At 41.3% G+C, this 20520-nt stretch overlaps 1 protein-coding gene across 1 annotated transcript in view; it reads right to left on the bottom strand.

The window, feature by feature from the left end:
* LOC122794026 (ryanodine receptor 1-like) overlaps window positions 1-20520 on the bottom strand; it is a 2146276-nt gene that overhangs the window by 1008346 nt on the left and 1117410 nt on the right. The window contains 2 exon segments of the mRNA XM_044062140.1: window positions 282-414; window positions 15607-15721. Of these exon segments, the coding sequence (XP_043918075.1) occupies window positions 282-414; window positions 15607-15721 (248 nt within the window).

The following is a 20520-nucleotide window of genomic DNA, read 5'->3' as shown; positions in this document are numbered from 1 at the left end:
GTCTGAGCACTGTCTGAGTAACAAGAGATCACAACCTGTAGTATGACTAATAATAATAATATCTTGCTATTACTACAATCAGGTTATGTAATATAGTTTAATATCCTTGGACTGTACACACTCCTATGTAAATTTAAGTCCACACACCTTCCTTATTTACGTTTAGCCTCTCAGGCATTCTGCCTTCTTTTAACACACTACTCATTCTCAGTGAACAGTGACGTATCAGCTGATGTCACACAATTATACTACTGGCTACCTGTCATGCTGTGAAGACTTACCTAATCCAATGCCGCTATTCTCCAGTAAATAGCTCAAGTGGTCGAACATGGCCTTCTGGTTCTGTCGACTGATTCGGCAAAAATAGCACAAAAACCGACAGCAGTTTGTCACCATCCTAGGAAAGCGAATCTCCTAAAATTCAGAGACATTATTAGTAACTCTTTCAGAGGGGACTCACCATTGAAGAATGAATAATGTTTCTTGAGCACTGCCATTTCTACAGTTAGCAATATGGAAAATAAATTAATGCCTTAATGATAATGCAATTAAAGATCAGCACACCGATGTGCAAAGTGAAAAACAACAGTGAGACATAGCAGTACAGGCCCACTGCTTATTCAGCCTAGATAATAACTAAAGCCTAAACCACATGTGGCCATGCACATGTTCCTCACTAGGTAACTCCATTTTCCTTTGTAAGCTCATACTCTATATCTGTTTATAACCCCTTTCCCATTCTACACAACAAACCTTCTAGCACTCCTCCTCAATTTCATTTCTAAGTTAATCCCCACTTTACATTTCAATTTCTTTCTGACATTCCCACTTTATCCATCTCATAGGTTCATAGGTTAATAGGAGGTTACTAGACTTATCACCCTAGGACCTTTACAAGCCTAGCCATGTTATACTCATGTTCCCTAAGTGACCTTGATTAGGTTCTTGTTCACAGAGCGAGTCTATGATCAACATCAACTGCTCTTGTCCATGGGGGACATAGGTGCCACCCTGGGGTGAATTTACAGTCTCCCATCCAGTTGTTTAGGTTGTGCTTGAATAGGGTCATTGAGGAGCTCTGCTTCACATGAAAGTACAGTTTTGTACCTACCATAAATGTAGATGTCAGATAGATATGCAACTGCAGTCCTGACATATGGGTTGTCCTGCCTCAGGCAGCCCTTCGGTCGGCCGGATTCCAAAGTCTGGGTCCGGCATCGGCTGATGTCGCCTCCTCCCCGACGTCAGAGCGGCTGGAATATAAAGGCATCCACAGACGCCATCTTCTTCAGTGTTTCTTGCCCCAGATGCCAGGTGCCCTCCAAGGAAGGCTAAATTTTGTGAATGGATAAGCAAAAATTCCAGACATGCACAACAGTAATAAACAGATACACCATAACAGATATCCCCAGCTAAATAGGAGAGGGGGAAAGGACCCAAGGGAAAAAACAGAGGGGTAGGAGGGAGGGAGGGAAAACCTGACTGCAGTTGCATATCTATCGGACATCTACATTTATGGTAGGTACAAAACTGTACTATGTCCCTTCAAGAATGCAACTGCAGTCCTGACATAAGGGTTGAATACCATAGCCAAGCTGGGGGTGGTAGGATCTAAGCAAGGGATGGTGTAGCTAAAAGACCCTGCAGGACTGCAGAAGCAAAGCCTACTGGGGATCTGGAGTATAAAGGCAGGTTGTAGTGTCTGGTAAATGTATGCATGGAGCTCCATGTAGCAGCCTCTAGAATGTCCTTTGTAGCCGCTCCTCTTAGAAAGGCTGTGGATGTGGCTATAGCTCTGGTTGAGTGTGGTCTTATATTGGCTGGCACACCCTTTCCATGGAAGGAGTAACAGAATCTGATGCAGTGTCCAATCCATTTTGAAATTGTTTGTTTGGAGACTGCCTTTCCTTGCACTCCGGTAGCATAGGCTACAAATAGTTGGTCAGACTTCCTGGTGGTCTTTGTTCTGTCCAAGTAGTAGCGTAATTGTCTGTGTATGTCTAAAGTATGCAGCAGCTTTTCCCTTTATTTTGAGGATTGGGAAAGAAAGTAGGCAGGTGAATTGCTTGATTTAGAGACACCCTGGATATCACTTTTGGCATGAATGAAGGATTGGTCCTTAGAGAAACTCTGTCCTGATGGAAAATGAGAAAGGGAGGTACTGCCATGAGGGCCTGTATCTCCGAGACTCTTTTTGCTGAGGTAACTGCCAACAGGAAGACCGTTTTCCAGGAGAGGAATTGCATTTCTGAAGATGCTGCTGGTTCAAAAGGAGGAAGAGTTATTTTTCCAACACGTAGTTGAGGTCCCATGCAGGAACTGGTGGTTTTCTGGGAGGTTTGATATTCTTTATCCCCCTTAGAAACTGTCTTAACAAGGGATGCGAAAACACAGGTGGGTCACAGTTGTAGTTTGCTGAGATTGCTGAAGCGTGGATTTTAATGGAAGAATATGAGAGGCCATTATGAAACATTTCTGCCAAGTATTCTAATATCTGAGGTATGCTCATCACTGATGCATCCTGTCCCTTTTTGGCATTCCAGATGATGAATCTCTTCCACTTGACCGAATAGGTTTTTCTGGTGGAAGGTCTGCGTGCTTCCAGCAAGATTTCCTGAACCTTTTCGGAGAGGGGGACATGGGACAAAGTCATGGAACCCTCCAAGCTGCCAGATGCAACGTTTGCAGGTTTTGATGAACAGTCCTGTAATTGTGTTGAGTTAGGAGCAGAGGCCATTGGGGCAAGGGCCACGGTTTGGCGTGAGTTATGCTCAGTAGCAAGGGATACCAATGCTGCCTCGGCCAGTCTGGAGCTATCAGTATTCCTTTTGGTTGCTCTGCTTTGATCTTCAGTAACACCTTGGTCAGTAATGGTAGAGGAGGGAATGCATAGATTTTTAGGGTATTCCAGCTGAAGGAGAGAGCATCCGTTCTCCAGGCTAGAGGATGGTGTGTCCTTGAGCAGAACCTGTCCAGGTGGTGATTGAGATGAGAAGCAAATAGATCTATGTCCGGTCTTCCCCATGCAGTTGTTATTTGTGAGAAAATGTGTGGATGCAGCATCCATTCGTGTGGATCCACGAAATTTCTGCTCAACCTGTCCGCCAGTACATTGTCCTTGCCCGGAACAAACTGGGATTGCAAATGGATGTTCAGTTTCAGGGATTTTTCCCAAAGAGCCATTGTTAGTCTGCAGAGGGGATACGAGTGAGTGCCTCCTTGTTTGTTTATATACCACATGACAGTGGTTTTGTCTGTCCTTATTAGCAGATGGCCTTGTTGAAGAGATTTTCCAAAGGCTTCTATTGCATGCATCACTGCCAACATTTCTTTTTGATTTATGTGCAGAGGCATTTCCGTGGGAGTCCATTGACCTTGAATGCATCTGTCCTCCATGTGTGCCCCCCATCCATGATCTGAGGAGTCTGTTGTAATTGTTTGACTTGCTTGAACTTTGTTGAAGGGCATGCCTTGGTTTAAATGGCTTGCTTGAGCCCACCACAAAAATTCCCTTTGCAGGCATGGAATGAGTGGCATTACGTCTTCTAGGTTGTGGCTGTGTTGAGACCATAAGCTTTTTAGATACCATTGTAGCTTTCTCATGTGTAGTCTTGCCAGAGGGATCAGAAGGATGCAAGATGCCATGAAACCCAGGGCCTGCAGGATCTTCCTTGCGGTCAGCTGGGTAAGTTTTGCTAGGCTTTTGAAGGAATCTGGTAAATGCTGTTGTTTCTCCTCTGTGAGGAAAGCCATTTGTGATTGTGTGTCCAGTTTTGCTCCTAGAAAAATAATCTTTTGGGATGGTAATAGTCTTGATTTTTGAATGTTGACTGTGTATCCCAAAGCCTGTAGCAACTGAATGACATAGTCCAAGTTTTTTATCAATGCTTGTTTGCTGTCTGCTTGTATGAGGCAGTCGTCCAGGTAAGTGTATATTTGAATCCCCTGGAGTCTGCAATGTGCAACTACTGATGCCAGGCATTTCGTGAATACTCTGGGCGCAGTAGATAAGCCAAACGGCAATGCTGAGAATTGATAATGTTCTGTTCCTGCAAGAAATCTGAGGTATCTTCTGCAGCTGTGTCTGATTGGGACATGCAGGTATGCCTCCTTGAGGTGCAGAGTAACCAGCCAAGACCCCTTGCCCAGCATGGGAAGGAGTTGCTGTAACGTCAGCATTTTGAATTTTGGCACAATGAGAAAGGTGTTTAGAACAGACAAGTCCAGTATAGGCCTCCATTGCTTTTCTTTTCTTGGAACAAGGAACAGTCTTGAATAGAATCCCTGGCCTTGTTCCTGAGGAGGAACTTTTTCTATAGCTTTTATTTGTAACAGCTTTGCAACTTGTAAGAGAGCCTCTGCCCTTTGATATTGTGGCAGGTTTGGCATGCCTTGTCTCGTTGGTAAGGTGTGGAAGTGGAACCTGTAACCTCTGTCTATTATGTCTAGAATCCATTTGTCCTTGGTCAAAATGTGCCAGTTCTTTGAGAATAAGGATAATTTTCCGCCTAGAGGTGCTTCTCTTTGAGCCTTGGTATTGGTAGGCGGAGTGATAGTCAAGTCATTGTGATTGTCCCTGTGGTGCAGGTCAACTCCCTGCGCCACTTCTTTGATTTGGTGGTTGCCATTGGCCGCCCCTGTAGGAGCCTCGGTATTGCCCTCTACCTCGAGCACGCCTGTTCTTTCCCCTTTGAAACTTGTCTGAGTCTGGAAAGGACCAATTCTTAGAAGGCCAATTCCTGCTGAATCTGGGAGGCTGAACCTGGAGGAAATCCTTGACAGTTTGTACTGATTTTGCCTTTTCCTCAATAGACTTCAACACATCCTGTGCATTAGCACCAAAAAGCTTCTGTTTTTCCAGAGGTGCATCCAGGAGCTTAACTTTAACATGGTCTGGTAGTGGCTGTTCTTTCAACCAAGCATGTCACGTTATAACGGCCCCTGTCATGGCTGCCCTACATGAAGCTTCCAATGCATCATAACCACACTGAAGAAAATGATTGCTAACCTGCTGAGAGTTATGAACCAAATCCTGCAATGCCTTTTTATCTATAGGCTCGGGAGAGGCTAACTTTTTCTGCAAATCATCCATTAAGTAATCCTGGTACTGAAACATATGAAAAAGGCAGTTGAGTGACCTCATGGCAAGGGTGGAAGAGGTATAAACTTTTTTGCCCCATCTCTCCAGGGACCTAGCTTCCCTGTCAGCGGGCAGAGGGTTTTTGGCCGAGGAAGAAGCCACTGCCTTGGGGCCCTGTGAAATAGTCTCTAAATCCACAGAGTGGGCCTGAAAGAGATGCTTATGGGTTTCAGGGACCCTGTAATATCTGTCAGGTTTGACAGGAGCAGGAAGGAGAGAATCAGGCGAAGCAGTGGAGTCTGAGAATACATCATCAAGGACATCCAACACTGGAGGAATAGCTAAAGGTCTGTGTTGGGGTAGCTTAGGGAAGGTACGCAGCCTTTTCCTGGAGTCAGAGAATTCCTGACCCTGCCACTGAAAATGTTCTCTCATGGAGTGGAGAACTTCACCAAAAGAAATATCCTCTGGAGGGGGGCAGAGGGAATTGAATCCTCAGCATCCGAGTCCTCATAGGCCTGGAAAGATTCTTCCTGGTTATCTGAGTGCTCTGAATCCCCAGAGGCTTCATCTGAAGAGAGGGTGTCTGTCTGCTCAGTTCTAGGCCTTTTATCTGCAGGCGGCTGAGAACCTCTGTCTGGGTGCGGCTGAGAACCCCTGATAAGAGAGATTAAATCTGCAGCAAGAGTCTTGATCTGTCTATCAGAAGAGGGGCCCTGAGCAGTAGGCTTAGGATGGGCCTTGGCCTGGCTGGCAGCCTTAGCACATGCAAAGGCCTTGATGGACATGGATACCGGAGGCCTAGCTGCCCCACGTGCAGGGGTAACCTTGTCCACAGGAATGGTGTGGGGTAAATCCAAAACTTCGGTTTCTGGAGGAAAATCAACAACCGGCACCGGTGAAATCTCCTGGACCGAAGAACGCGTTAAAGCAGTGTCGTCGGCCTGGGGCGGTAGAATTACCGCTTCCGAAGGGACCGAAGCACTCGCGGAGGGCTTAGGTGTGGTATCGGTGGAAGACGCGGGCCGAGGATGTCGGTCCCAGTCCTTGCGTTTTTTGGTAGATTGTGCTGTTGGTTGTTCCGACGGCATGATATAAGCGAAAGATTCGCCAAAAAAGTCTTCGGCAAATTCTGCCCGGCGCCCGAGTGTGCGCTTATTAAAGCAAGCACAGGCAGCACAGGCCAAGACGTCGTGGTCTGGGCCCAGGCAAGGGAGGCAGTAAGAATGGAAGTCCTTATGAGGTATTTGTTTACCACAAGACAAACAATTATTAACTTTTTAAATTTTTTCTGATATCGGCTGAGGCAAGAAAAAATGTTCCCCAACGGGGTACTTAGCTTTTAGATGACTTCGGTAACTGAAAACACAGGAGCTGACCGACCGGCACTTGCGAACTGCTTCTGCTTCGGGCACCGTGCAGCAAGAAAGACTGAAGAAGATGGCGTCGGCGGATGCCTTTATACTCCAGCCGCTCTGACGTCGGGGAGGAGGCGACATCAGCCGACGTCGGACCCAGACTTTGGAATCCGGCCGACCGAAGGGCTGCCTGAGGCAGGACAACCCATATGTCAGGACTGCAGTTGCATTCTTGAAGGACATCAGGGACTTTATTCCAGAGGAGCGGCAATCTCTGGGAGATATATCTGTCTCCCCAGCATGTTCAGCTAACGTCACAGTCTAGGCTGAGATCCCTGGAGTGAGTGACTCTTGTCCCATTTGACTTGCGGATATGCAGCATTTCAGTTAGGGCAGGGTCAGAGACTGCTCTGTAGGACAGGCACAAGTCACCTCTCAGCAGCCTGCAGGATACAGAATACAGTGAAAGAGCTTTCAGTCTTTCCATGTAGGTCATGTTTTAGAGGCCCTGAATTTTCTTGGTGAAAAACCTCTGTTGTCTTTCCAACTGTTGCAGATGTCTGCCAGGTGAGGTACATGCAAAAGGGAGCACTGTACTCTCTTAGTGGTCTGATGAGGGTCAAGTACAGAGGACGTATAACATCCTTAGTCTTGGATGCGATGCCCTTACTTATGAGATGCCCAGTGTAGAAGGCCTTCCTTACCACTGTGGACACATGGTGATCAAAGTTTAGACTGCTATCAACCTGTGTTCCGAAATCTCACACCACTGGGTTTGGCTTTGCAGGGACTTCCTCTTTGCCAAAGGGGATAATAATGCACTTTTTGCATTTAGTTTTAGTCTGTGGCTTTGGCACCAATCATTTGCCAGTGTTAGCCCCTTTTGCAATATGGTAACATCATTTGTGGACTCAATGATTGTGCCCAGTTTGCAATCAGTGAACTTGGTAAGCTACAGGCCATCTACTTTCACCTGGAGAAATAAATTCCAAACAGTAAAGGGCCCAGCACAGACCCTTCTGGTATGCCACTGGTAACTGGTTTACTGGTAGAGGTGGAATCCCCACTTTTGACAGCACATGTTCTGTTGGTGAGCCAATTGGCTACCCATGTAGTGACGTATGGGTTAATCCCTAGTTGGGAGAGTTTCTCAATGATATCCGAAAGTGGGATTGTGTCAAAAGCCTTAGCTAAGTCGTGATATGGAGTATGTACTGTTCTGCCTTTATCTGGGGCTTTGGTGACATTCTCAAAGAGCAGCCAAATGAGAGCCCAGGTCACACGAAGGAACTTTATTCAGACAAAATGATGAACAGAAATTAACGTTGCTTATACAACTTGGCGTTTTCATCAAAAACTTTATCAGATACAAAATCAGGTTGCCTTGCATCGTTTAAATGCTAAAACACGATTAAAGAAACAAATGCCATTGGACAAACCATAATTAGTCACTCATACTCTCGCCTATAAGGTTCACATTTAATTTTGAAAACCATATAAAATTATCATAAAATACCCTAACAACTATAATATAAAATAATGCTATTTCAGATACACATCTTATAACAATTAAAATATAAATATGTTTCCATTATATTTATTTATTTAAATTTGTTGACCGGGAGTGTCCGACTGGACGTAGGTCCATTTTCAGCAGAGGCCCGGGGAGAAAAGCTCCACAGTTGAAATAAACAGACAGTATTTACACTGGATTACATAGTGATTAACAATTTACATAGCAATTACTTACAACATATTTACAGATGAACATAGTACATCAGTAGACAACTAGAATCTTTATCTGTGAAGTGCATATTGGACATTAACAAATGTTACAAGAAGAAGAAGTTCATGCTGTATAATAAGTACTGGCTTATGAGCATCTGAGCTTGCTATAATCAAGATAGTGGAGTGGAAAGAAAGGTAGTGGTTGGATGGGGTGGATGATATTAGAGTGGGAGTTGCAAGGGCATAGCCAGCATGTTTTTAGTTGTGCTTTTAGTGAAGTTTTGAAGTGGGTGCAAGATGGTATGGAGGTAATTGTGGGTGGGAGTGAGTTCCATAATTTGGCTATGGCGCAAGAGAATAGTGCTTCACCAGCAGAGTTATTGGCTTTAGTGATCTGCAAGTGATTTTTGCTGCTGGATCTTAGTGGTCTGGTGATGCGATAGGGTTGGAGTAGATTCTGGAGGGATGGGACATTTAGTGAATGGTTTACTAGTTTGTGGGTGAGTGAGAGTTGATACCATTGAAGGAGGTGAGGGAGTTCAAGCCAGCCCAGTTCAGCAAGTGAGAGACAGTGGTGACTACGGTAGGATGCCCCTGTGGCGAATTTGGCGATTTTGTTGTAGCAGGTCTCTAGCTTGTTTAGATCACATTGCCTTAGGTTGGTATATATTGGAGAGGCATAAAGTAGGGTGGAGATAAGGTGGGAATTTGCTATTGAAATCTTTGCTGCTTTGGTGAGAAATTGCTTATTTCTGTATAACGCTCCTAGTTTTTTGTGGACTTTTTTTTATAGTCATGGATATGTGAATGTCAAATTTTAGTTTATTGTCTATTTCCACTCCTAGCAATTTGGTATGTTCAGTTGGGTATAAAGTGGTGTTGTCTTTTGCCGTGATGTTAAAGTGAGAGTTGTTTTGAGTATGTTTGGTGGGTTGGAAGATGAGTAGTTTAGTTTTGTTTGGGTTGAGTATTAATCGGGCATCGGATAACCATGTTTCAACAGAGGAAAAGGCTTCCTGTGTGACTTTTTGCAGTTTTGGTAGGGACTGGGCTGAGCAGATGATGGTCGAGTCATCTGCGTATTGTATGAGTGTGCCATGTTTGGTGGCAGAGGCTAGATTATTGGTGTAAACCGAGAAGAGTAGGGGTCCAAGGATGGATCCTTGGGGAACCCCTATGGAGATAGGTAGATGGGGAGATATGTCATTCTGCCATACAACGGATTGTTGGCGGTCAGACAGGTAACTCTGAAACCAGTTGGTGACCAATTGTGAGAAGGATAGGTTATTGAGGACAGAGATAAGTTGTTTGTGTGGGACCATGTCAAATGCTTTAGATAGGTCTAGGAAAGTAGCAGAGGAGAGAGAGCCATTGTTTTTATGCTGCAGGATAGTGTTAGTAAAGAAGAGTAAGGCAGTGGTGGTGCTATGGTTTGGTCGAAAACCATGCTTAGTACTGGAAAGGAGGTTGTTAGTAAGGAGGTAGTATAGGAGTATATAACATGGTATTACAATTTAAAGACATTGTCATATAAAAATCATTATTTTTATTACTATAGTGTATCTCGCTTATCAAACAATCTCACAATTGTCATATTATTGACCTACTTGGATTTTTACTTTGAGTATGCCTTCTTTTGATTGTATATACCTCTTATTTGTTTTTTGTACTTGTTTTTGTTATACAATTGCATAATACTGTTTGTACTATGTTGGAGCTTTTCTCCCCGGGCCTCTACTGAAAACGGAAATATATCCAGTTAGACTAGCCCGGTCAACAAATGTAAAATAAAATAAATAAAAATAAATTATATGAGAACAAGTCCTTCACAAATGATGTGCTGCCCTCTAGTGGAATAGTAAATCATTACATTCATAATTTAACTTCATAATTTAGCAGTTCTGAGTTTTAAAACTGGTAAAATTGACAGCATATCATTTAGTCCTGGTTGCCGAGTAGCTTCCAAAATAATTTTCAGTAAAGCTCTCGGTACTCTAATTTTGCTTCCCACATACCCCCTCTAATTTCTTTTGGAACAACCTCCAGGACAAAAAAGGAATAACATGCTTGTGTACATATTAATTTGTGACGAAATAATGCATTCTTTGTGTTAGCCCTACCAATCTCATACAAATGTTCATAAATCCGTGTCTTAAGTTTTCGTTCCGTTTTCCCTATGTAAAAAGAACTACATTCTTTACACATGGCTAAATAAATGAGACCACTATTACAACTGGCATATACTCTACTCTTAATATGTCGATTTCTACTGGGAATCTCTAAAGAAGAGGCATTATGAATATAACTACACTGAGAGCATGTACCACATTTGAATGTACCAATTCTGATACGATGACACTGATCCCCATGTGCTCCACCATATTCAAAAAATGTTTGAAGTTCATACCTCTTCTATAAGTAAACTGCAAATGCCCCACAACTGTGGGTTCTATGTCAGTAATTTCTCTAAATTTATCCCATTCTCTACTTACCACCTTTCTAATAACATTTGAATCCCCGTTGTAATCCAAAATATATGCATCTTTTTTATCACAGCTGGAACCAAGGGGAATTTTATTAATAAATAAATAACTCCCAAACGCTAAAGGTGGTCTGTCACAAAAACAGTCAGTATTGGCAAAAAAAAGACAGAAAATCCACCCAAGAATGGCCAATCAATGAAATCCACAAGTGTTCCAATTAAAATGTAGTCCTTTACTACGAATAAAACTTCAACTTGAAAATAAAATGAAAAATAAAAAAGATCAAAACTGTCCCTTGAAGATATCCGATAAGCGCTTTCGACTGTTGTCTTTTTCAGATCGAAGACAACAGTTGAAAGCGCTTATCGGATAGCTTCAAGGGACAGTTTTGATCTTTTTTATTTTTCATTTTATTTTCAAGTCGAAGTTTTATTTGGCCATTCTTGGGTGGATTTTCTGTCTTTTTTTCTGCCAAAGGGGAATTTTACTGGTGGTTGAACACAGATCTTGACCTAAAATGCGTGCAAACCTACTTTGCCTACTTTCATTCACTTCCTTGGTAACTTGTTGGATTAAGTTCAAAGGATAACCTCTATTCTTAAACATTTTGCTTACATTATAGCACTCATTGTTAAGTCCTCATACTTAGAAGTCATACGACTGACCCTAACCAGTTGCCCTTTAATAAGGTTTTTCTTCTGAAAAAAAGGATGGCCGATACTAAAATGAAGGTATGAATTCGAAAAAGTTTTCTTCCTAAAAATTTTTGAAGAAAAACTAACATTTTTTTTCGAAATACTGACATCTAAAAAATTAAGAATATCATGATCCACATGATAGGTAAAATCCAGAAATATTACCCCTAGGTTCCAGCTATGATAAAAAAGATGCATATATTTTGGATTACAACGGGGATTCAAATGTTATTAGAAAGGTGATAAGTAGAGAATGGGATAAATTTAGAGAAATTACAGACATGCGTGAATGGGCGTACCTTCGTTGAAGGTTGTGTGTCAGGGCTGGTAACTCGGCACGTAAAAATTAACTACCAATCATTAGCGGACCGGAGTTCCGCTGTGGCAACCCCTAACCGGGAAAAGCCGAAAGACACAAACAAACTGACATAGAACCCACAGTTGTGGGGCATTTGCAGTTTACTTATAGAAGAGATATGAACTTCAACATTTTTTTTGAATATGGTGGAGCACATGGGGATCAGTGTCATCGTACCTGAATTGGTACATTCAAATGTGGTACATGCTCTCAGTGTAATTATATTCATATAATTCTTTACAGATTCCCAGTAGAAATAGACATATTAAGAGTAGGGTATATGCCAATTGTAATAGTAGTGGTCTCGTTTATTTAGCCATGTGTAAAGAATGTAGTTCTTTTTACATAGGGAAAACGGAATGAAAACTTAAGACACGGATTTATGAACATTTGTATGAGATTGGTAGGGCTAACACAAACAATGCATTATTTCGTCACAAATTAATATGTACACAAGCATGTTATTCCGTTTTTGTCCTGGAGGTTGTCCCAAAAGAAATTAGAGGGGGTATGTGGGAAGCAAAATTAGAGTACCGAGAGCTTTACTGGCAAATAATTTTGGAAGCTACTCAGCAACCAGGAATAAATGATATGCTGTCAATTTCACCAGTTTTAGAACTCAGAACTGCTAAATTATGAAGTTAAATTATGAATGTAATGATTTATTATTCCACTAGAGAGCAGCACATTATTTGTGAAGGACTTGTTCTCCTATAATGATTTTTATATGACAATGTTTTTAAATTGTAATATCATGTTATATATAATGGAAACATATTTATATTTTAATTGTTATAAGATGTGCATCTGAAATAGCATTATTTTATATTATAGTTATTAGGGTATTTTATGATAATTTTATATGGTTTTCAAAATTAAATGTGAACCTTATAGGCGAGAGTTGTTGTTGTTGTGTCTTTCAGCTTTTAGGGGTCACCACAGCGGAATTCCGGTCCGCTAATGATTGGCAGTAGATTTTTACGTCTAGAGTTGCTGGCCCTGACGCAAATACGCCCATTCACGCATGTCTCCACACAGAAGACGCTCTAGCTGAGACTCGAACAGGACAACGTCTTACTGTGAGGCAACAACGCTAGTATGAGTGACTAATTATGGTTTGTCCAATGGCATACTTTTTTTAATCGTGTTTTAGTATTTAAACGATGTAAGGCGACCTGATTTTGTATCTGATGAAGTTTTTGACGAAAACGCCAAGTTGTATAAGCAGCATTAATTTCTGTGCATCGTTTTGTCTGAATAAAGTTCCTTCGTGTGACCTGGGCTCTCATTTGGCTTCTCTGAGTGATTTGCGGATTGTTATTTAGTTCAAACTTCACTGCCATCCTTTTTGTGGACATTTTCAAAGAACACCACCAGGTTCAGTAAGCATGAGCTATCCTTAATGAAGCCAAACTGGGTTGGGTCAAGAGTTTGAAGGTCACCTACGTCCTTGTTGATGAGGTCCATGATGATTCTTTTCATGGACTTGCAGATAAGGCTGGTTAGGCTTAGAGGTCTATAGTTCCCAGGGTCAGGTGATTGACCCCCTTTGTGCAAGGGGATTACTGATGCTGTTCTCCACTCTGCTGGACCAAAGCCAGTGCTCAGGCTGAGAAACTTTTCTGTAGAGTGATAGTTAAATGATCACTCACATGTTCAAGGTGACTGGTGTGAAATTAGAACCCCTACCTACCTAGTTACATAAGCTACAAAACACAGTATTTAATGCTAGTGACAAGGCACAAATCTCTTCAAATGCTCTTTACCATTCTCTTATAACCAGGTTATATGTTGGTAAATATCCTAGTATTCTTACCCCCCCCAATCCTTGACTCATCAGCTATACAGTGCTTCTCTTATTCTACTAGCTTTAACTACTATCTACCTACCAGCTAATGTTTTACACTCATTACTTCAATTGTATTTATTCATAACATCTGTACTACAACCCTCCTTACCCATGACTTATAAGTCATATCTAATGTCTGCTTGTCTCAAACTGTTTGCATACTCCATGTCTGATGCTTGGAATTTAATATCATGTATAAAGTCAAGAAAGAAAAATACCTGTTTTATCTTTGCATAGTATCAGTATCGAACAATTACCTGCTTGAATCTAGATGCCTTAGAAACTGTCTGTGTAATGTGACTTTGTAAAAAATTGTTTTACCATCAGTATCTTAAATGCTGGAGCTTTTTCCCTGGGTCTCTGCTAAAAACTGTCTTTGTCCAGACAGATTTTCCCAGCAAACAAAGACAAACAAAGAGTACAAAGCAATCTTCTATTTCAAAATGAAGGATACAGGTGAAGTCAAAAGTGATAATACACAGCTGAATAGTTCTTTGCACAGAAACACTAAAAAAAATGTATTTAAGTTGGGCACCTTCACTTTTCCTTTCAGCTGATATAGCCAAATCTAAGGTAATTCCACATTTCACTAAGAAGAAAAATCTGATATTTGGTGTTTCTGAACTGTCTGATAAAGTCTACTGTAGGAACAAGTCTCACAAAAAAATACTAATAGTCCCCAGTCAAATATAATTATTTTAGAAACTAGTGAACTTGTAAAACAGCCAATAAGTGAAACAGGAACACATTGGTACAGGACACATACAGCCATGATTACTGAAGAGTTGAAACTGCACAGTGCATGGCCTAGGGATGAGCTTCTGGCTCACCGACCCACTGCCCGGTGTCAGCCCTAATTAGCAAGTCTACAACTCTTTCGGATGGCCCTTGCCTCATATTGTACTGGGGTAATTTCCTAGTAGAGGATAATAAACAGACAGAGTCTAACTGGGAAAAGCTTGAAGTATGACAGTCAGAGGCACAAAAAGCACCTAGAAAAAATACCTTTATTGAGAAACAAACAAATCTTTACAGAACTTCTACAAAGTCTGGTTATATACTCAGAAGGTCTCCGGAACTGATGCATGGAAGATGGCTGGACTTCACTTCTGGAGCCAGTGCTTACCTGCATACCCCATATTTTAAATGGTGGAACCATTTTAAAGCCAATTTGATTATTTATAGCAGCTTGACCTATTTTTTTGGTGATACATCACCAAAATTACATAGGAAAAATGGGAATTGTGGGATCAATACAAGCAGAGGAGGAACAGGGTTCAAAAGAAGGCAGGACTTGAATGAGCTATGTAATGTTTGACTGATAATGACTGGATATATTATATGTGATGTATAATGTAAGCAGTTACAGTTGTGTCAGCATGGTTTGTAATGTACAAGGTTTGCAACTGAAATTGTGTCAGTATGTTTTATTTTAATTTATATGAAAGTAAGATTGCCTATGCCATACCTAATAATTTAATAAAGATGTTTCTTGTTTAAAAAAAAAACTGCTATGTGTAATTTGGAACAAAAATAATACAATCCTTCAGAAATACCTGCTTTCTTTTTGTCACATGCTGGAAATATAACTGATATACTTGAGATGACTCCCACAGGAGACTTTCTAAGACTGTTGCAATGCTAAAAAGAAAATGCATTTTTAAAAGAATATTAGTACTTCTACATATGCGTGGAGACATGCGTGAATGGGCGTACCTTCGTTGAAGGTTGTGCGTCAGGGCTGGTAACTCAGCATGTAAAAATCAACTACCAATCATTAGCGGACCGGAGTTCCGCTGTGGCAACCCCTAACCGGGAAAAGCCGAAAGACATAACAGAGTGGATTATGGGAGACTAATGTAAAATTACACCAGCAAGTCATGCACACTCCTTTTGCAAACATTATCTTTCTATTCAGAGATCAATATAACTATGCCATTCATGAAATTCTTAAAACATGAACATAAAGATGAGACAACATACTGCAACAAGACTTTACTAGTAAGCCACACACTGTACTGTACCTCTAAGATTAATAACATTCAAGCACAGTACCTTTGACTCTCCTCCACCAAGAACGTTCACCATTACTTCCATGACTGTTTCGTGCATTCCAAGTGCTCTCATCAGATTGGGGTGTTGGTAAAACACTTTGTTGTTCATAAGATTTCTGAAGGAAATGGTGGAAAAAGGTTTTATGTAATATTTCCATTAGTCAAACAAACAGAATTAATCGTTGATTGCCATTGTGGCTAGTTTAAATTTAAAACAGCTATACATCACTTTAAGCCATATTCAGGGATACTATTTAAGATCGTTACAACATTGAATTCCATTTTCTTATGGTGAAAGGCAGAAATTGCTATTGTAGCTTCTAAAAACAATTTCTTAGTCATTTCCATGACTCCGCTATATGTTTAATCCACTGTTATATGTGCAAAAGATAGATTCAAAGTACAGTTCTCTGTGAAACCACTCTGACAGCATTATAAGCAGTAAATGCAACCCATTAGCACCTCTGAGCTGTAGGATGTCACACCTTTAACAGCCTACACACATTCTTACATTCCAGAGCATTTTCGTAAAGATCAAGTTAAAAAGCATAAGACAAGCAAAACTTTGTTAACAATAAAAGCTATTAAAATGAACAAATAACTAAAAATATTTTCACTGACAACGGTCAGTGCATTCACAGTCTTTATATGAATACCATAATACTGTATAATACACATAAATCTAAAATAATATTTTCTCTATATAAAGTTTCACAAAAAAATATCATATCTTGGAGACCGTAGAACCTAGGCTAATATTATCACAGCACTTCTGTTAGCCAGACATGAGCTTTTACATAATAACAGAAAATTCATTTCTGAATTCTTGTTTAGTGAGATATTTTAGAGAAATATGCAAAATTATGCTTAATATGATAATTAACACTATAAATAACATGGGAAATCTTGCAGGATATGCAACTTAACAGTGCAAATAGTTTTCTTTAATATATAAGACGTTAACTGGTGCCATGCAACAGTTTGTAAGTCACATGGTTTTGGAAATGTTAAGTACATGTATCTTCTGTATAGTGTATTGCAAGTGGACTGACAATATATTTTCTGCTTTCCACAATGGAATTTCACACCATACCCCTCAATAACATTTAGCTCTCTCAGTTTTGAAAATATGAATGCAAATATGAAAACATGAATAACAAGTGAAAAATAGTAATTACATTTTCACTGCAGGATATTATAAAGTAAAAGTCTGAGTAACATGTTGTTCGTTATACCTGGTCATTCCTAATTCTGCATATTACTAATCAGTAAGTGACATAGTTAAGGAAGCCAGCCCCATAAAATATCTGAATGCAAATAAGTTATGGGTTTTACCAGAAGTAAACAAAAATGTGTTGCATCTTAACTTAGATAATAAGACAGAATACAACTTAAGATGAGTGAGTGTTTTACTCTAAAATAACACAGTCCTTGAAAATGTCATGTTTTATCAATACTCAGACAAGAAAGATGAAAAATCAGTGTCCTGACTATAGCTGAAATGTCCCAGTAGATAACCATATGGTTTCATTTTTCTACAGTGAATCACAGACGCAATTTCATTTATGCAAGTTATTTAAAGTACAGATTCTTCATTACAGCTTCATCTTATTACACTTTGAAGGCCTCTACATCACTGTAAGTGGTTTTGTGTTATTTTATACACTGTTATACCCTAAAATGGTCTGATATTGCTGTCATACTGAACAATTGTTTTTCAATCTGTTCTTCTGTGTCTAAAGTGCATTTTGGGTCCCCATGACATGACACAATTTAGGTACCATATACCCAGCCACTGGGAATGCACAAGCCAGTGCATTTCTCTGTGCCAGTCCCAAGCCCGGATAAATGGGGAGGGTTGCGTCAGGAAGGGCATCCAGCGTAAAATTTCACCAAATCATTCATGCGGACAGCAGTAAATATTTACATACTGGATCAGTCGAGGCCCGGGTTAACAACGACTGCCACCAGTACTGTTAGCCAACAGGGTGCTGGTGGAAATTGGGCTATTGCTGGCCAAAAGAGGAGAAGAGGGGGAAGGCATGGCCGAAGGCAGGAAGAGAGGAGAAAGGCTATGAGTGTGGTAGTGAAGGTTGGAACTTTGAATGTTGGCAGTATGACTGGTACAGGGAGAGATCTAGCCGATATGATGGACAGAAGGAAGGTTGGTATATTGTGTGTGCAAGAGACCAGATGGAAGGGGAGCAAGGCTAGGTGTATCGGAGGTGGGTTCAAATTGTTTTATCATGGTGTGGATGGGAGGAGAAATGGCGTAGGAGTTATCCTGAAGGAACAGTATGCTAAGAGTGTTTTGGAGGTGAAAAGTGTGTCGGATAGCATGATGTTTATGAAGCTAGAAATTGATAGTGTAATGATGAATGCTGTTAGTGCATATGCTCCACAAGTTGGGTGTGCGATGGATGAGAAAGAAAAATTTTGGAGTGAGGTGGATGAAGTGGTGATGACTGTACCCAAGGGTGAGAGAGTGGTGATTGGAGTAGATTTCAATGGGAATGTTGGTGAAGGGAACAGAGGGGATGAGGAAGTGATGGGTAGGCATGGTGTTAAGCAAAGGAATGCAGAAGGTCAGATGGTAGAGGATTTTGCAAAAAGGATGGACATGGCTGTGGTGAATACGTATTTTAACAAGAGGGAGGAGCATAGGGTGACATACAAGAGTGGAGGAAGATGCACACAGGTGGATTATGTCTTATGTAGGAGGGCCAGTTTGAAGGAGATTGGAGACTGTAAAGTGGTGACCGGGGAAAGTGTAGTTAGGCAGCATAGGATGGTGGTTTGTAGGATGACGTTGGTGATCAAGAAGAGGAGGAGGAGTGTAAGGGCAGCACCAAGGATCAAATGGTGGAAATTGAAAAAGGGTAATTGTGAGGTGGAATTCAGAGAAGAGTTAAGACAGGCACTGGGTGGCAGTGAAGAGTTACCAAATAACATAGTAACTACAATAGAGCTAGTAAGGGAGATGGCTAGAAAGGTGCTTGGTATGACATCTGGACAGAGGAAGAACGACAAGGAGACACGGTGGTGGAATGAGGAAGTACAAGAGAGTATACAGAGAAAGAGGTTGGCAAAGAAGAAGTGGGATTGTCAGACAGATGAAGAAAGTAGACAGGAGTATAAGGAGATGAGGTGCATGGCAAAGAGAGAGGTGGCGAAGGCTAAGTATAAGGCATATGAAGAGTTGTATGAAAGGTTGGACACTAAGGAGGGAGAAGAGGACCTGTACCAATTGGCTAAAGGGACTGAGCTAGGAAAGATGTGCAGCAGGTAAAGGTGATAAAGGATAATGAGGGAAACATACTCACAAGCGAGGAGAGTGTGTTGAGCAGATGGAAAGAGTACTTTGAGGAGTTGATGAATGAAGAGAATGAAGGGGGGAGAGAAGGTTGGATGATGTGGGGACAGTGGATCATGAAGTGCAATGGATTAGCAAGGAAGAAGTAGAGATAGCTATGAAGAGGATGAAGAATGGAAAGGCTGTTGGTGCAGATGACATACCTGTGGAAGCATGGAGGTGCCTAGGTGAAATGGCAGTGGAGTTTCTAACCAGATTGTTTAATGAAATCTTGGAAAGTGAGAGGATGCCTGAGGAATGGAGAAAAATTGTTTTGGTACAGATTTTTAAGAATAAGGGTGATGTGCAGAGCTGTAGTAACTACAGAGAGATTAAATTGATCAGTCACAGCATGAAGTTATGGGAAAGAGTAGTGGAAGCTAGGTTAAGAAGGGAGGTGATGATTAGTGATCAGCAGTATGGTTTCATACTGGGAAAGAGCACTACAGATGCAATGTTTGCTCTGAGAGTGTTGATGGAGAAATACAGAGAAGGTAAGAAGGAGCTGCATTGTGTTTTTGTAGACTTAGAGAAAGCATATTACAGGGTGCCTAGAGAGGAGTTGTGGTATTGTATGAGGAAGTCGGGAGTGTCAGAGAAGTATGTAAGAGTGGTACAGGATATGTACGAGGGTAGTGTGACAGCGGTGGGAGTGATGGCTGTGTTTAGGCTGGAGGTGGGATTACATCAAGGATCGATTCTGAGCCCTTTCTTATTTGTAATGGTGATGGACAGGTTGACAGACAAAATCAGACAGGCGTCCCCGTGGACTATGATGTTTGCAGATGATATTGTGATCTGTAGTGAGAGTAGGGAACAGGTGGAGGAGACCCTGGAGAGATGGAGATATGCTCTAGAGAGAAGAGGAATGAAGGTCAGCAGGACTAAGACAGAATATATGTGTGTGAATGAGAGGGAGGATAGAGGAATGGTGAGGATGCAAGGAGTAGAGGTGGCGAAAGTGGATGAGTTTAAATACTTGGGATCAATAGTTCAGAGTAATGATGAGTATGGAAGAGAGGTGAAGAAGAGAGTACAGGCAGGATGGAGTGGTTGGAGAAGAGTGTCAGGAGTTATTTGTGACACACGAGTACCAGTAAGAGTGAAAGGGAAGGACTACAAGAGGGTAGTGAGACCAGCTATGTTATATGGGTTGGAGACAGTGGCACTGACAAAAAGGCAGGAGTTTGAGCTGGATGTGGCAGAGTTAAAGATGTTAAGATTTGCATTGGGTGTGATGAGGGTGGACAGGATTAGGAATAAGTATATTAGAGGGTCAGCCCAGGTTGGAAGGTTTGGAGACAAAGCCAGAGAGGCAAGATTACATTGGTTTGGACATGTGCTGAGGAGGGATGCTGAGTATATTGGGAAAAAGATGCTAAGGATGAAGCTACCAGGTAAAAGGAAAAGAGGAAGGCCTAAGATAAGGTTTATGGATGTGGTGAGAGAGGACATGCAGGTGGTTGGTGTGACACAGCAAGATGCAGAGGACAGGAAGAAATGGAAACAGATGATCCACTGTGGCGACTCCTAATGGGAACAGCCAAAAGAAGATGATGATAT

The sequence above is a fragment of the Protopterus annectens genome, chromosome 1.part0, assembly GCF_019279795.1.
Source record: "Protopterus annectens isolate FY-2018-M chromosome 1.part0, PAN1.0, whole genome shotgun sequence".
In the NCBI taxonomy this organism is placed as follows: Eukaryota; Metazoa; Chordata; order Ceratodontiformes; family Protopteridae; genus Protopterus; species Protopterus annectens.
The sequence above is the reverse complement of the archived record's forward strand: the minus strand, read 5'-3'. Positions and strand labels throughout refer to the sequence as shown.